The sequence below is a fragment of the Nelusetta ayraudi genome, unplaced genomic scaffold, assembly GCF_046127955.1.
Source record: "Nelusetta ayraudi isolate G7.1 ecotype Tasmania unplaced genomic scaffold, CSIRO-AGI_Nayr_v1 ptg000041l, whole genome shotgun sequence".
Taxonomy (NCBI): Eukaryota; Metazoa; Chordata; class Actinopteri; order Tetraodontiformes; family Monacanthidae; genus Nelusetta; species Nelusetta ayraudi.
Window position 1 is genome coordinate 1,107,412 of NW_027466091.1, and position 16,213 is coordinate 1,123,624.

The 16,213-nt window shown below is 40.4% G+C and overlaps 4 protein-coding genes across 4 annotated transcripts; 3 read left to right on the forward strand and 1 right to left on the reverse strand.

The window, feature by feature from the left end:
• Positions 1 to 598: 598 nt before the first annotated feature.
• Positions 599 to 3,812, forward strand: enkd1 (enkurin domain containing 1). The gene is made up of 8 exons (XM_076033294.1): positions 599 to 734; positions 1,195 to 1,279; positions 1,447 to 1,671; positions 1,811 to 1,983; positions 2,070 to 2,210; positions 2,356 to 2,492; positions 2,800 to 2,936; positions 3,065 to 3,812. Exons 2-8 carry the CDS (start codon positions 1,195 to 1,197, stop codon positions 3,223 to 3,225), a joined length of 1,059 nt encoding a protein of 352 aa, XP_075889409.1. The 5' UTR covers positions 599 to 734; the 3' UTR covers positions 3,226 to 3,812.
• A 392-nt stretch (positions 3,813 to 4,204) lies between these two features.
• polb (polymerase (DNA directed), beta) lies at positions 4,205 to 8,803 on the forward strand. Its single transcript, XM_076033295.1, has 14 exons — positions 4,205 to 4,406; positions 4,719 to 4,776; positions 4,945 to 5,011; positions 5,100 to 5,174; positions 5,257 to 5,315; positions 5,421 to 5,470; positions 5,570 to 5,621; positions 5,727 to 5,781; positions 5,883 to 5,955; positions 6,042 to 6,112; positions 6,274 to 6,360; positions 6,633 to 6,700; positions 7,584 to 7,723; positions 7,835 to 8,803. The coding sequence occupies exons 1-14, from the start codon at positions 4,346 to 4,348 to the stop codon at positions 7,927 to 7,929; spliced, it is 1,011 nt and encodes a 336-aa protein (XP_075889410.1). The 5' UTR covers positions 4,205 to 4,345; the 3' UTR covers positions 7,930 to 8,803.
• Positions 8,804 to 9,711: 908 nt separating this feature from the next.
• dynll1 (dynein, light chain, LC8-type 1) lies at positions 9,712 to 12,000 on the forward strand. The gene is made up of 3 exons (XM_076033301.1): positions 9,712 to 9,869; positions 10,818 to 10,956; positions 11,610 to 12,000. Exons 2-3 carry the CDS (start codon positions 10,825 to 10,827, stop codon positions 11,745 to 11,747), a joined length of 270 nt encoding a protein of 89 aa, XP_075889416.1. The 5' UTR covers positions 9,712 to 9,869; positions 10,818 to 10,824; the 3' UTR covers positions 11,748 to 12,000.
• A 713-nt stretch (positions 12,001 to 12,713) lies between these two features.
• rpl6 (ribosomal protein L6) lies at positions 12,714 to 15,427 on the reverse strand. Its single transcript, XM_076033300.1, has 6 exons — positions 15,260 to 15,427; positions 14,930 to 15,028; positions 14,699 to 14,842; positions 13,311 to 13,359; positions 13,022 to 13,206; positions 12,714 to 12,899 (listed from the first exon to the last, which is right to left on the reverse strand). The coding sequence occupies exons 1-6, from the start codon at positions 15,404 to 15,406 to the stop codon at positions 12,747 to 12,749; spliced, it is 777 nt and encodes a 258-aa protein (XP_075889415.1). The 5' UTR covers positions 15,407 to 15,427; the 3' UTR covers positions 12,714 to 12,746.
• Positions 15,428 to 16,213: the final 786 nt, after the last annotated feature.

Here is a 16,213-nt window from a genome sequence, read left to right on the forward strand (position 1 = left end):
ATTTTTAATGGAAAGTCTACATTAAATCTCATATGTTTTCGTTACATAAGGTCATATGGAAAATGATGTTTTGTAACTGGAACAGTGTGTACGAGGACATAATGTTTTTCAATCCCGATAAAAACCGTGTGTGGGGGGGGGAGATCCTTGTTGTATTTTGATTTTATTCTTGGTACTGGAACACAAATTAGATGATAATAACAATAATAATAATAATAATAATAATAATAATAAGAAGAAGAAGAAGAAGAAGAAGAAGAAGAAGAAGAAGAAAGCGCTTGTTGCATTAAAAAAATTTTGGATCAAATGGATTTAATAAAAATGTAAAACACAAGCTAGATTTGCTTTTAAATATAGATTTACTACAAAGGCACGTGGAAACAAATGATTGAGAGACAGAGCCATAGAAGTGGCTTGCGTATTTTTTTATATGCTGTATATCCAAATAGTTTATTATTTTTACAAATGGCAATCGTACTTTGTGACATAACACTGTTAACTGATAACTCTTTTAAAATGTTTTTAAATCTATCTCTGTACTAATCATAACTCACAGTCCAATTAGACCGTTCTGTAGGAAGACGCTTTCGCTTCAACGTGACGTTGGTTTGGTCTCCTTTTGTGTACGCATGCGCCGTTGCCATGGTGAACAGTATCGAGAGGAGCGTTGATACTTTGGCGTCACTGCTCTGAATGGATAAAACCCCGAGCTAATAAACAAGTGGATTTTGACGGTAAAGGAGAGACTGCGGTTACCTCACCGATTTCATGTATTTGACGACGTTATCTTTAAAACATTTTTTATCGTGTTTATATTGTTTATTATAAGGAAGTAGCTGTCAGACCGTGTCGCTGGATTGTGCTAAATTTAATAGCTAGCGCTGCAGATAAGGGCGCTCAAAGCAGCTTTATTATTATATGAGTGGTAAAGCTTATTTTTGTTTCCATCTGACGTCAACATTACTGTATTCTTGCTGAATTTATGATTGTGTTATAAACTTGGAGGACTAGGATTTTGCTTATAGGTGCTGTAAATATCTATAATTTAAAATAAATAAATACATAAATAAATACATAAATAAAAATAAAATGACCTAAGCCTGACTTTGGCTGACTAAAATTGTATACCTCTAACCCCACCTACCCAAAAATATTTATATTCAATCTTCTGATTTTTATTTTTATTTTTTTCAGATGTGTGAGGGTCCCTCATCAATATCTGGACCAATACCCTCTGATATGTCTCTGTTTCCAAAGTACTACAAGAGACCTTCTTCAGGTTAGAAGCTCAAATTTTTATTCTGTGTTACAACTAGTAGTTAATTGTTTTCATGTACTGTTGTTTTTTTTGTGTAGTTTCAAATCAGGATTATTCCAATTTTAAATGATGATAAATATTGAGGATTTGAACATTGGGAACACTCATATTTAGTTTCTCTTCTTCAGCTCGTGGCCGGTTAGAAGGAAACCTTGACGGGACTTTGGGCCTGTTGTCAGGACCTGTTGCTCCAGATCCTGTCTTGTACCCAGAATGCTACAGTGCTCGTACCCCAGCACAGCGTCCCCGTATAGGCCACAATGCCAAACATATTCTGGAAAGAGGCCAGAGAGGTGTTGTGGGAGATCTTCTGAAACTGGAAACTATCTGTCTGACTCCTGCTCCACATCAGAGTAGGTACAATTCATGTTTCAAATCTGCAAATTTCCCTGTCTGTCACTGTTACCATTATGTGTGCCGACTATATTGTTAAAAAACTTTTACATTTTAAAATTGATTTTGAAAATGTTGTTCCTCTTCTTAACACCTTAGAGCAACAGGTGCATGACTTTGGTAAACAAAATGTAAGACGGCTCAGGGAGATCCAGAGACGTTGCAAAGAGCAAGAAGCTGTGAAAGCACATTCGCGACCACTTCCTGTCAAAGGTCTTTGGACCTCTTCCAAATACCAGAATGTTCCATCCAGATTCATGGTCCAGCTTCAAGTGAGGAAACATGTCTCCAGAAGGTGAAATCCTTGAAGTGTAAATGTATGTTTCCTAAAACTCTCTCAATCCAATCTTTAACGCAGGCTTCTAGTCCAGCTGCTAAACCACAGTGCCAAAACTTTCTTAAGGCTCACACCAAAGGTGGATCTTCTGCACCCTCGAGGCCACACTTCAGTTCTTCTGAAGCCTTGCACTGTGCAGCTTCTGGTGACCACAACTTGCAAGTAAGATCAGCAAATTAATCTTTCATGTTCAAATGTTTCACTGTATTCAAGAGGTTGCTTTGCATTTTGTCCACATTGGAATGTAGCTTCATAAACACCATCTGTATTTAATTTACATATTGTCATATTTGGGTGCTGTTAAAAGGTGCAAGGCCATTCGATAGACTTCATAAAACATAATGCCCGGGCTGCAGGAAGAACAGAGCTTCGTCGATCTCAGTCACTGACAGACCTCAGGGAAAAAACAATACCCAGTGCAGTCAAGGGACAGGTGCCTCGATAGTGAGTATCTTCACACTGTATTTGCTCTGCACTTAAAAAACAGTCCATGTTTGTTTACTGTTTTATGTATGCTCTTGTAAAACAAGTTCACGCAGTGCAGAATAAGATAAATAATGTTTTGTCAGGGTTTTTTTCCTTTGCGTGTTTTCATACTTGCAATAACCTACGATGAAAAAGATTCATGATTTTCTGTATATTGTCTCATCTCACCCATCAATACTTTAGCAGTGAGTTAGACACTTGTGTGTAAATGAAAAATGTTGATACATTTTCTGCTGTTGCTCATTTACATTATCTTAACATTCAGTCTAGAAGAAAGGAAAAAGCAGTGGAATAAAGAGAAAGAAGAGAGGAGGAGAAACGCCCCTGATCCGGCAGCCCCAGCTGGTCACACGTTGATGTCTGAGAGAGAGAGACAGGAGACACTCAATTCCCTCAAAGAAAGTACGTTGCTCTTTGTTTCTGCCCACACTTTATTGATAATATTATTCAATGAATAGACCCACATGAAATGCGTGAATAGTTGCCTTTCGCTAAATTCTGATTATGTTGTTTCTGATTGTTTCTCTCAGCGCATCGTTCCCTGGTGACTGAGCTGCTCTCCCTCCCACTCAAGGCTGACAATCTTAGTGTTCGTTCGCGCCGTGCTCATCTTGAATATAGGCTCTCTGAAATAGAGGAGGCCATTAAAATATTCTCCAGGGACAAAGTTTATGTAAAGATAGATTCTTAACCCATGGGAACAGCTGCAGTTTCCGTACAATGTTTTGTTTTTATACTGCCATTGTATTTACTAAGCTGTGTGTTTGTTGTTATTTTTTAAATATATATATAATGTCACTATAGAATAAGATAATCAAAGCTAACAATTAGCCAATGAAATAGAAGATGTGCTGAATTACTGCTGCTTCAATGCCCTTCACTGTAGCGTAATCCTTTTTGTCAATATTTTGGATGTTTTTTTATTGAATGAAGTACTCATATTTTACTATAAAATAAAAATATTTTGAGAACTTAAAATGTACTGAATTTTGGGTCTCTTGGGATACCTAATTGTGAACATATATTTCAGTTGATGGGGTGTTGTGTTCTCATTGTGTACAGTGGAATTGATCTATTAATTTGTTTTAACATTTTTTTGACGCACTGTTAATTGGGTCAATTCTTGTACTCATGGCTCCAGTGTTTGGCATTCCTTCTGCAGAAAACAGAAGTATAATCTAATAGTTTAATGTATAATCAATTAAAAATAATCCAAAAAGACGTATCCTAAAATCAGATATGTCAATCCAAGTGTTCTTGCAACAATGTGAAATGATGACAGGATTAATCAAACCTGGCCCTCCCTCTAAGGAGGAGCTGATTATGGCTATTCACAAGCACCCCACCAGCAGCTACTTGTTAGTCAATATGACATAGAATGGGGACGAAATAATAATAAAGCAGCATAAATTAAAACAGTCACGTACGCCATAATATTTCCTGACCATTATGGTAAAATTGTGAAAGAAAACAAGAAATAGCACTAACAAACCAAATGATAGATTTGGGCGGGAAAATTGCTTCAACATTTTATCGCTGTGAAAGTCCACATTTTTAAATGTATATATGCATATCTGGACGTAGGGGGGCAGTAATACGCCACCGAAACACCGACGACTGCCAGGAAGAAGAAGTAGAAGAAGACGGACCCGCCTCACCCCTCCCCCTTTACGTCTACTGGTTCTATTCATTGTTCAGGGCTAGTCTATGTTAGCATCGGCGCTAGCAGTCATCAGGATCGTCTAACGCTTTCTGTGCTTACAAGGCCGTTTAAATATCTTGTGCAAAGTTTAGTGTTTACCAAGGCAGCCATGAGCAAAAGAAAGGCGCCCCAGGAATCCCCGAACGAGGGAATAACAGACTTTCTTGTCGGTACGTGATCACAAATTAGGGGTTTCAATGGAGTAGCTAACAACAGCTAGCATCACAACTTAGGGCATTTAAATATAATGTCACAGTAGTCCTTCTCTCCAGTAGTTGAAGTTTGCTAAATAAATGCAGTTGAACGTGTGCTGTTTTTCTTGTGTGAAATGATGTTTACAATATCGTACTTGATGTGCTTGTGATGTGTAGATACTTTCAGACTCACTGCAGCTGACCCTGCCGCTTTTGTCCCTGGGACTTTAAGGAACGCCAAAATGGGCAAATATTTGTCATAAATGCAAACTTTCATTCTTTTTCCAGAGCTGGCTAACTACGAGAAAAACGTCAACAGGGCAATACACAAGTATAACGCTTATAGGTAAGCGTCAGAAGGCGAGAGACGGATCTTTGTTTAAATAATGGGGCTGCGAATATATACCAAAATGAATGGTGTCTTTCACCACCCACGTTGATCTATGCCTAATTTGTGTTTTATGTGGCATTATTTATACAGTAAATGCGTTTTGTTTGTCTTTGCTTCTTGTAGGAAAGCTGCATCTACTATTTCAAAATACCCAAGCAAGATTAAAAACGGTGAAGAGGCAAAGAAACTGGTTTGTGCTTCGAAATTAGTTTTTCGCATGAAGCTGGCATGCTGATTAACTTGAAATTCACCTCAGCCTTCCTTTCCTCTTTTGACAGGATGGTGTTGGAGCTAAAATAGCAGAAAAGATTGACGAGTTTCTACAAACTGGCAAACTACGGAAATTGGAAAAGGTAAATCAATTGTATTTAATGACTGATTCATCTTAGTTGTTAAAGACAAAACACTAAATAACATGCTTTTTCTAAATTTTAGATTCGAAATGATGACACCAGCACTTCCATCAATTTACTTACCAGAGTTACTGGTATTGGGTGAGTATTTCAATATTGCAACGTAATCTGTGTATGTTTCATCACGTAGATTGACTGTAATTATATATATATAAAAAAAAAACTCTCTCTCTCTCTTGACTTTAGGCCTGCTGCTGCCAGAAAGTTTTTTGAGGAAGGGGTGAAGACATTAGACGGTCTGATTAATGCTGTTCTTCTTTTGCAAGACACTTATGCACAATAATGAATTATTTTAGGTTAAATAAGCAGCGTTGTTTTACTTTCTTTTGTTTTAGATCTAAAAAAGATTGAGGATAAGTTGAACCATCATCAGCAGATTGGACTTAAGTAAGTTGGCTTGAGTGATTTTATTTGTGTGTCTATGTGTATGTATGTGATTAAGTTTCTCAAAGTGGCTGATTTTCATTAATCTGGTATTTTTGCTGTTTATAGGTACTTTGAGGAATTTGAGAAGAGGATTCCACGAGCTGAAATGGAAAAGATGGAGGTGATTAAGCATTTACATTTTTTCTCACCTCAAAAGGAGTTGGTATTTTGGGTCATGTCTGTATCTTGGTGCAAGTTCTTAAGCCATTTCCTCTCATTTAGAGTCTCATCCACGGAGAGTTGGAGCAGGTTGAAGAAGAATACATTGGTACAATCTGTGGAAGCTACAGAAGAGGTTTGTTTTTCTCTCCAACTTTATTATTAATGATGTTCAGCTGATTGTAGTTTTAAGTCTGGAACTCCACGCTATTAATTTGTCAGGTGCTGCGTCGAGTGGTGATATTGATATATTGCTGACCCACCCCAGCTACACCTCTGAGACTGAGAAGCAGGTATCACTTTATGAGTTGGTTTTGCAAAAGTCCTGTGTTGTGTTTCTGTGAAGTTAGCTTCTTCTTTAGATTTTATTTATTTGACTAGTTTTGCATTGAAAAGTTAATAGACACACACACACAATAATGTATTTGATTGTGTTTTATTTTTGCCTTAACAGCCCAAGCTTCTCCATGCAGTGGTTGACCATTTGGAGTCTATTGGGTTTATCACTGAGACCCTGTCCAAAGGGGACACAAAGTTCATGGTTAGAAATGTTTTTTATTTTCTCTGCTGTTCATTTTCAGTCTTGTGATTGCAAACGCTGCCGGCCCATTTATGTTGGGTTCTGCTCTCTGTTTATTTTTCTTAAGTGCTAAAAACTAAGTTGGATGAAAGAAATAGTTTCTACAGTCGGATGAAACAGTCTTTTGTTTGGTGCCTTCTGTTTTGTAAGCTTCCACTGTCTTTTTGGTTCCTACCTGTACGAAACTCGTGATGTGCTTGACTGCGATGACCTATTGGATCTTGTTTCCTTAGGGCGTCTGCCAGTTGCAAGCAAGTGATGAAGATGAGGAGGAAAATTGTCACAGGCGTATTGATATCAGGTGCCTAGATTTATGTTGTTCTCATGTTGTAGCTACAGAGTGATAATCCTGATAAAATGTGTATTTTCCCCCATTTGCAACTCATCACTCTGTTGATGGAGGCTATTTTAAAATGTTCTAATCCACATACCCATCTTAAAAATAGAAACATTTTACCCAACCTGCAGTGCATTTGCTGTAGCTATGGACACCTGTTACAAAACAAAACAAAAAGTCCTGCTTGATCTGGGAACTCGGCGTTAACACTGTTTTTCATGACTTCATGTGAGTATGTGTGAGCTGCGCAGGGCCACGACACAGCAGAGCAGGTTTTTATTGTGTTTCTTGAAAGTTGCCGTGCACAAGTTACTTCAGACAGGGACAAAAGTTATTTCAAACTTTTGCTTGCACACAAAAAGTAAGAAATCCTCTCAAACATTTCAACATACAGGCACTTGCTGTTGTCACATTCTGGTTGGCCATGTTTGTGCTCACATGAGTGTGCTACCACAGATATTTTGGCTGAACACTCGGTGTTAATGGCACCATTTCATGCCAGTTTAGACAGCTGCATCCTCCGTACATTCGGGAGAAATGTTTTGCACGGTTTTCTCGACTGCAGTAAATAGATGAGAAAATAATTCCAGGTGATTACCATTCATCTAAGACATTTAAAACAAAAGCCAAGTGTTAGTATTTTTTTTTTTGTAACACTACGGAAATCTAATTTAAAGACTCAATTTAAAAGAAAATCCATAATTGTGTTGCTAAAACTGTGTTGAACAAATCATAACTACAGGGGGCGGGGGGGTGAAATCTTATTTTCTGCCATAACCGTGTTGCCATAAGATAAATAGGAATGTTTTTCTTTTTGACGGTGTCTTTCCTTTATTTCTTCTTCTAGGCTCATCCCCAAAGACCAGTACTACTGTGGTGTTCTGTATTTCACCGGCAGCGACATCTTCAATAAAAACATGAGAGCTCACGCTCTGGAGAAGGGCTTCACTCTCAACGAGTACACCATCCGACCAATAGGCGTCACTGGTGAGCAACCATGAACATGAACTCCACGCAGCGTCGTCTGCTGTTGTCGGTCACAAACAGATGATTTGTCCCACTGGTTATTCACACCAGCTGCTTGTGTGTCTGTTGTAGGTGTGGCAGGGGAGCCCATGCTGGTGGACAGCGAGAGAGACATCTTTGACTACATTGAGTACAAATACAGGGAGCCAAAAGACCGTAGCCAATAAAGTACTGTATAAAGTACTGCTGTTAATTACACAGGAATGTGTAGTGATCTGCATATTAGTCACGTGGGACATTCAGCCATCTTTACCGACAAGACAACGAAAGTCGGTAACCGGGTTTCTTTTTTTGTCCCCCAATTCCGAGGGTTGAATTACTATGTTGTTGTTGTTGTTTTGTTTTTGTTTTTTTTTTACCTTTTTTAATTATTTGTGGCAGTTCAAAGTGATTCAGATTATGTGGAACAGTTTTCTTTGTCATACTTTATTATTTGATACAGGAGAAAGGGAGGATAAATCAGTATTTGCTGTCTTCAGCTTTATCATTTGCTTATCTTCAGTGATATGCTTTAACTTTGCCTTAAATTATTATGAGGTTGTGGGTGTGGACTTGTTGTGCATGCAGACAAGACATCATTGTTAAAAAAAAAAAAAAATTCACAACAGTATCATTTACAGTTCAAACAATTGCTTTTAGGTTTTTCCGAGAGAATGAATTTGTATTTCTGTTCTTGTACACTTATTTTGAACAAAACAATCCTGTTTAATCAAGAGAAACTACTTAATTCTTGTACCTATATTTGACTGTTACATTTCTTGATTTGTTGGATCCTCATGCTTGTATGAAAATGATGACAGTATTGATCTACACTGTTCCTCTCGAGGGGGCATTTCAGAGCAGTAGATCAAGTAATTTTTAAAAGGTAACTTAAAAACGTTATTTTCTACCCCTTTTGACTCGTAACCGCGTCGAGCTTAGACTTGTTTAGGAATTGTGTATGCTATTTCAAAAACTATTTAAATATAGGGGAAAGGAATTGGAAGTGGCTTTTCTTTTAAGTGTTTGTCTTAAATAAAATAGAGGAGTGGTTTAAAAGAATTGTCTGATTTTACTGTTGAATCCAATTTTAGTAAAAGTAACAAGATGCATGTTGTACCCATTAATAAAGAGTCAACTCAAGGGAAAAGCAATTAAAAGGCGCTTTTCATTTGGATGAAAATAATCAGAGGTCCGTCATTATCTTAACACAATGTGTTGATGTGATTTGAATTATTAGAACAGTAAATGTGTTCAATATTATATTTTAAATTATGATTTTACATCAATTACCAAAATATTTAAAAGGGTGTCCCAAGTAGAAATGTGTTTTAACCATACAAACAAAAATGTGCGTATAAACAACAACAAAAAAACTAAACAAGTCTGTAAAATGTAAGGCCTCTGTTGAAAGTCTTCTTCTTCTTCTTCTTCTTCTTCTTCTTCTTCTTCTTCTTCTTCTTCTTCTTCTTCTTCTTCTTCTTCTTCTTCTTCTTCTTCTTCATGTTTTACAGGAGGGCAGGGGACTTGGAGCTTTTCTGTGACATGTGGACTTTTAACAGTGCAGTGACAGAGGGGGAACTATTTTTTAGCGACGTGCTTGTGTAAAAAACAAGAAAATTATTTATTTATTTATTTATTTAGTTTGATTGATTGAATGTAAATGAGAGCGGCAAATAAATGTTATTTTTCAATAATCAAAAAAAATCTTCTTCTTCTTCTTCTTCTTCTTCTTCTCTCCAAGGGAGGCGTCCAGGAGGCATCCGAAACAGATGCCCGAGCCACCTCCGCTGGCCCCTCTCCAGCTTTCTCCCAGACCTGAGTACTCTCAGGTGCGCATGTCACGAGAAAGTTATTTACAATGGTTGCCCTGGTGACGGTCGTCGCGCAAAGCATGTTGGTCTGAAATAAAATGCGGACAGAAACACCGGAAAGACTGGGCAAAGCGAACCAATCGCAGCTCGCCGTGCCGTCAGCCTGGCGAATAGGAGGAGATGAAAGCCACATTAGAGCTGCAGTCTGTTCTTATGCCCAATTACTTTCATGTGAAGCACTCCGCGGGAGTTGGCGCTGTCGTTCGGTAGTTTGTTTTTTAAAGCGAGATAAAACGCTAACGGGAAGCTGCGAGGTGAGTTGATATTCTCGAATACGCCGTCAAAAAAAACAAACAACAACACTGTTTCGTACGCATTTGTAGACGTCAGACTTAAAATACGCTCATTCTCGACCGATGGGGCATTTCAAGTACGTATGAATGAGTGGCTAGTTATCGCGCTTGCTAATGAATCAACAGCGTATCGTCATTGATTATACATGTGGTGTCGGGTTGTTCCGCAAATTCGCTTACATCACCTCTGTTGGTAAACCAATTTTTTTGTGTGCTGTGGGCAGTGTATATCAGCGCCGTTTCGTTATCGCGCGCGTTTAAAAAAAAAATAAAAAAAAATCTTCGATTGCTTTTGCACCCCGTCGAAGCTCTATTTAGTAATATGTTTGTAGGTTGTTGTTTTTTTTTTTTGTTGTTTTTTTTTTTTTTTACGGTATTACATTTCGCGGCGCGCATTCTCGGTCAAATTGGAGTCTCTGCCACAGCCAAGATGCGTTGCGTATCCATATCACCGCAAAGCGCGCATCTAGCGAGCTTGCAGCTCATGGAAGTTGTTATGCAACACATAGAGAAATGGCTAATTCCGATTATGTCCCTGTAATGACGTAATGACGGCCTCGTCCCCATCAGTTCATTTAAAAAAAATAAAAAAATAAATAAAAATGTAATTTTTATTATTTTATTTGTATTTTAATTGTCTCCCGGTGCGCTTTTTTATGCTTTCCATGAAAGTGACGATGCCGTCGAATCGATATCAGCGGTGGGGTTCGCTGTTGGTATGGCCGAAGGGGGGAGGCAGGCGGTCAAGAGTCGATTGCAATTGTGGTGTTTTGCCGATGCAGCTAATGAATCCACCGGTGTGTGTGTGTGTGTGTGTGTGTGTGTGTGTGTGTGTGTGTGTGTGTGTGTGTGTGTGTGTGTGTGTGTGTGTGTGTGTGTGTGTGTGTGTGTGTGTGTGTTCCTCGCCAGAGCAACCATGTCTGACAGGAAGGCAGTGATCAAGAACGCCGACATGTCGGAGGACATGCAGCAGGACGCCGTGGAGTGCGCCACACAGGCTCTGGAGAAGTACAACATCGAGAAAGACATCGCTGCGTTCATCAAGAAGGTGAACGACGCATCCTGAGATCAGGCCGTGTGTGTGTGTGTGTGTGTGTGTGTGTGTGTGTGTGTGTGTGTGTGTGTGTGTGTGTGTGTGTGTGTGTGTGTGTGTGTGTGTGTGTGTGTCGGGGGCGGGGAGTTGGTCTTGGAAAAGCGTTTTCCTCTTCCCAGCAGCCCTCCCAGTGCACTCATCGCTCACACACACACACACCCAGTCTGCTGTTCGCAATTGTTTCCACTGTTTCTAAGGAAACTGCTCGGTGTGGACACAAGCGGCGCGTCGACCGAGTGCCATGATTTTGTTGGGTTTTTAGAGAACTACGTCCAAGAATGCACAGCGCTTATTTCCCCTCTACTCCACCCACTAAATTCCACACGTGCTCAACACAAGTTTACAATTGAATATTTGTATGCATGCGGTGCAACTGCAGTTTTAGACGCGATAGCAATGTCAACGTCAGAACAAACGTTTTGGACCCCTGCGACACTCGAGTCACCCTGTGCTTTCCTCATTAGAGTAGCGTGTATTCCTGCCACTGCCTTGATGTTCTTGTAATTCATAGCAACTGAATTTTTTTTTTGATTTATTTTTTAATTGTCTTCCAAGATACTATGTCAGGCTGTGAACATGAATACCAAACATGTTTGTGTCCTCCACAGGAATTTGACAAGAAGTACAACCCGACCTGGCACTGCATCGTCGGGAGAAACTTCGGCAGCTACGTGACTCACGAGACCAAGCATTTCATCTACTTCTACCTGGGCCAGGTGGCCATTCTGCTCTTCAAGTCTGGCTGAAAGGAACACATTTCACCCAACATGATTTGACCATACACACAGTACTGACTGACTCGACAAAGGCACCCAATCATTCCTTTGGCAAGGGGCCTCTGCCTTTTTTCTGTGCTGCTTTCTACTATTGATTTTGAGGATAACACAAAACGTGGCCATGTTTAAAAAAAAAAAAGAAAAAAAAGAAACAGTTGTATTTATTTTTGTTGTTACATTAGACATGTCATTTTTTTAATTAAAGCCTAGCCTTTAATCGGTCTCTCTGCTTGTATTCTCTTCATTGTACTTTGGAGCTGATGTTTACTTTCCAAGGGCACTCTCTACATACCACTTACCCTGAAGTGCCTCTTCCAAGTTAAGATAGCAAGGTGAAAACTTTAATCCCCGTCGTGATGTTCCACCTTAACATTTCCAGTAGATAAGGGTGAATATTGCTCACCTGGCCTAAAGCTCAGTGCACTGTGATTAAAGAGCTGAACAGCATGTTAACGCACCTCATGTTTCCTTTTAATTATCAGTTTGAGTGCGGTCCCAGGACGATGAGGCATGAGTGCCAAACTGACTCAAGAGATTACTGAATACTGACATGATGCATATTCAGTGTACATGGACATGGAAGGCTTGCACGGAACTGTTCTGAAGGCGCATTCACGGCAAATGTAACAAGCATGACGAATGCCTCAAGAATACATTTAGTCAACATACACTCAGAACAACACGCAGTGTCACCTCGGGCAACGCGATGACGAGTCAGTTACTGTGACGCTGTGCCACAACACTGGCATTTCTTCTGATTAAATCGCGCTTGATACCAATGCACCAATACATAAAATTCAATTTTTAGGATTCTAAACTGCTCCTGACTTGCATTCAAGTTCCAGGTGAACCAGAAGAGCGGAACTTCAGTATGGAAAAATTGGGATTGACCAAAGAAGTGAATGTGCGTCAACCATGAAAGCACAAACAAGCGGGCAGAATATTGGTAGAACTGTTTATTGAGCACATTTAGAAAACCAGCTTGTGTGGGAAAACACCGTTGGACAGGCAGAAGGTGGAGCGCAGGTAGCCTTTCATCTGAGGTGTTTTCTTGATGAGCGGCAGGAGCTGAGCGTCCACAGCTTTCTGGTCCTTCTTCCTCTGCTCGGTCAGCTGGTACTTCTGCAGATGGATAAAGGAAAATACAGGAGGTCAGACACAAATTAATATGGGACACCACCCACGCTGCTCCAAAGGGAGGGGGAGGGGTCCAATTGCATTTCAAGAGAAGACGGACTGTTTACCTCTTTTTCTGTATCAAAGATCTCTCCCTCCTGGTGACGAGGCCTCCTCAGCTTCTTCTTCTTGAAGTAGGCGTCGTTCAGACTTTTGGGGACCTTCATGCCAGAAATGTCGATTTTGGTGTTTGTGGCAATGACAAACTTCTGGTGAGCCCGACGCAGAGGAACTCTGTTCAAAGCAAGGGGGCCTAATTTTGGAAAAAAGAAAATGCATGTTAAAAACACCAGGTCACAAACGACAATATTAAGTCTGAATGGTTTTGCAGCAGTTGATTAAATGAGTGATTCTTACCAGTGACAAGCAGGAGACCAGTGGAGAGCTGCTTCAGGAACACCACGCGCTAAAGACGGGGGGGGAAGAAGAGGTGCTTTAGCACATCATTTGAATACAAGGAAAGTCAAGCTACCAGCTTAACTGTCAACCACAATAAATATTTAATGGAAACCTGAACACACAAGCTGAGTAAGACAACCCAAGTAATAAGCTCAGCGAGACCAAAAACAGCTTCATGAGGACAAATTACCGAATCCTCTTCCAAGCTTTGACACGGACAGATTCAAACAACAGGACAAGCTCCCCGTCAAACTGATGGCGCTCCTGCCAGTTTCACAGCTGAGAAATTTAGGTCAGCTCCTGCTCCAAGTGTGTGTGGGCACACTCAGGCTTCCATAACTTGCCCATGTACCATTTGAGTGGGAGGGAGGAACAATGTGGTGTTGCTGAGGGTGTGATTGTAGTGATGCAGCCAGCTCACTTGTTATTTTCCAGCACAACAAGGATGCGCCAACCAATCTCTCAAAGCTCTGCTTTTCTGTGACTGCACAGCTCCATGGTGAGCAGCATTAACAATTGAGCTATTGAGCTTTCAATTTTAAGGGGACACATACAAGGGAAGAATGACGGTATGGTATAGTTTAAAAAAAAAAAATGGTTCCACTGATGCAACCATCAAACTAACATTTCTTGCAGGTTTTAGTCATGTACATGGCTAATGAAAGCACAGCCAAGGGGTGGGGGTGGGAGAGGTGGGGGGGGGGCTGCTTGTCACTCAACCCAAGTGCCCAAACCTTTAGTAGGAGTAAAATTTGTATGTCTGAGCTCTTTGAGGGTCCAAGCAAGTGCATTTGAAGATGATTTGGCACAAACTAAAGAAACCATAAACTCGACTTGAAGTCTGAGTGCATTATGTTAATGTTGTTCAGGTACCTCTCCAGGTTAGCATCATCTTAACACTCCCAACCTGCTATTTTCCAGTCAGCAGCATGTGCAGTGCATTAATGATCCACTGTTAGTTTTTATTTTCACAAGTCTATAGAGTCACGCATTTGGTTGTGTCTTACATTGTGTCTCTGAGCGACAAACTGCAAACAGTTCAATAAGTCCATTGCAGATAACTATGAATTTGCCACCAGATCAACCCAGCTTGAGACAAAACTCAAAAATCCCCCCCCCAACTTGGCCTGAACGATTATGGAAAATAATCCAATTGCGATTTTTGTTCCTCAATATTGCAATTGTGATTTAATTTGTGATTACTTTTTATCGGTTTCATGTATTTTTTTACAAACAGAAAATGAAGTGCATTATAATTAACATGTTTGAGAGAGCAGTGCTTGCAACTCCTGTTTGGCCCAGAGGATGTGCACACTTGTAAACAAGCATTTGTGACTGGCTCTCACCTTCCCGCGGTGGCGACCAGTGAGCAGGATGAGCACCGTCCCAGGGGTGATGGAGGAGCGCAGGTTCCTCTTGTGCTGGCTGAAGGGCTTCTTTCCATGATTCTTCAGTTTGCGGGGAACATCCTCCGTGGGGTAATAGCGGGGCTGCAGGAGGAGCACACACATTTATCGTCTTGCAACAGCAGAAATGACAGGGGTCACCTGCATTCATAGACTTAAAAAAATAATTACCATCTTGCGCAGCTTGACGACACGCGTGCCTCCGTTCTTGTCTCCTCCAACAGTCTTGACAACTGTTGCCTTGGGTCTCACCTTAATCTTTTTCTCAACCTTAGACAAAAACACAACAAGTACAAAAGTAAGAACACGTAGTCATTGAAAGATTTGAGTTGAGGTTCAGATTCAACTCCAATTGAGTGATCAAAATGCCGCAGGTTCTCAACCTTCACTCTCTGCTATGCAAAAAAACTGAACCCCTACACAGACAATGACTGTCATATGTAACGGAATGCATCCAACAGGATAGTGTGCCATAGTTGTTAATGACCATGAAACCCTTACCTTAGTCTCAGTGGTCTTAGTCTTTCGCTTGTACATGGCTCTACGGGCGTACATAGCAGAACGGGAGTAGCGGCCGATGCCCCGGGCCAAGACCGGGTTCCGGCTCCCATGCTTCTTCTTGGCAGCTTTCTTGTCTCCCTCTGCCATCTGAAATAAAGCATGACAACATCAGCAAATGATAATAAAAAACACAGGTAGCAACAGTTTTTATTCGTTTAATAACCGTAACTATAACTTTTCCAAGTTGCAAGCAGCTGCACCAAAAAATTCTATGGGGAATATCTGTCGTGATTTCGCGAGGAATTTCCTCAACTGAGACAATAAATTCTCCTAGTATTTTTTAGTTTGCACGATCAAGCACAGACTGCCTCTGCAATGTCATGACAACGTCACAATACGCAGACTGAAAATGAATTACATTTCAGTTTACGAGACTCCACAACCAGCTACTGCGCAGTGTGGACATGACAAGTAACGTTAGTTAGCATTAGCATTTAGCTACCCGGTAGGAAACCGTACCATTTTTGATCAGCTAAAGCACCGTATACGTCCAATTAAAAGTGACGTCTTACTGAGGACTACTCGTGTGATTTTGATCTCACATGTCCGAGAGACGGACTAATTAAATCCAATTATTGTTTCTCCAAAGCGGGGCTCTTACACACGCAGCATTAGCTAGCCGGGGTAGCTAAGCTATGCTGACATTCGTGGTACAACAAACTCGTCATTACTGGGATGCAATGGATTAATCATGGTAATACTCGCGTTTTAGACATCGTCCCAACATGCGTAACCATATAATGATAGTTAGAGACAGATAGTTTTATTCTGTGGCAGGGATGAAAGCAGATTTCATTTCTACAGTAACACGAAGGCGAGACAGCCTTACCTTTGCTATGAAAAAAAGACCGACATCCGGGCATATGACGTATATATGGACGCGGGTCTGGAGCG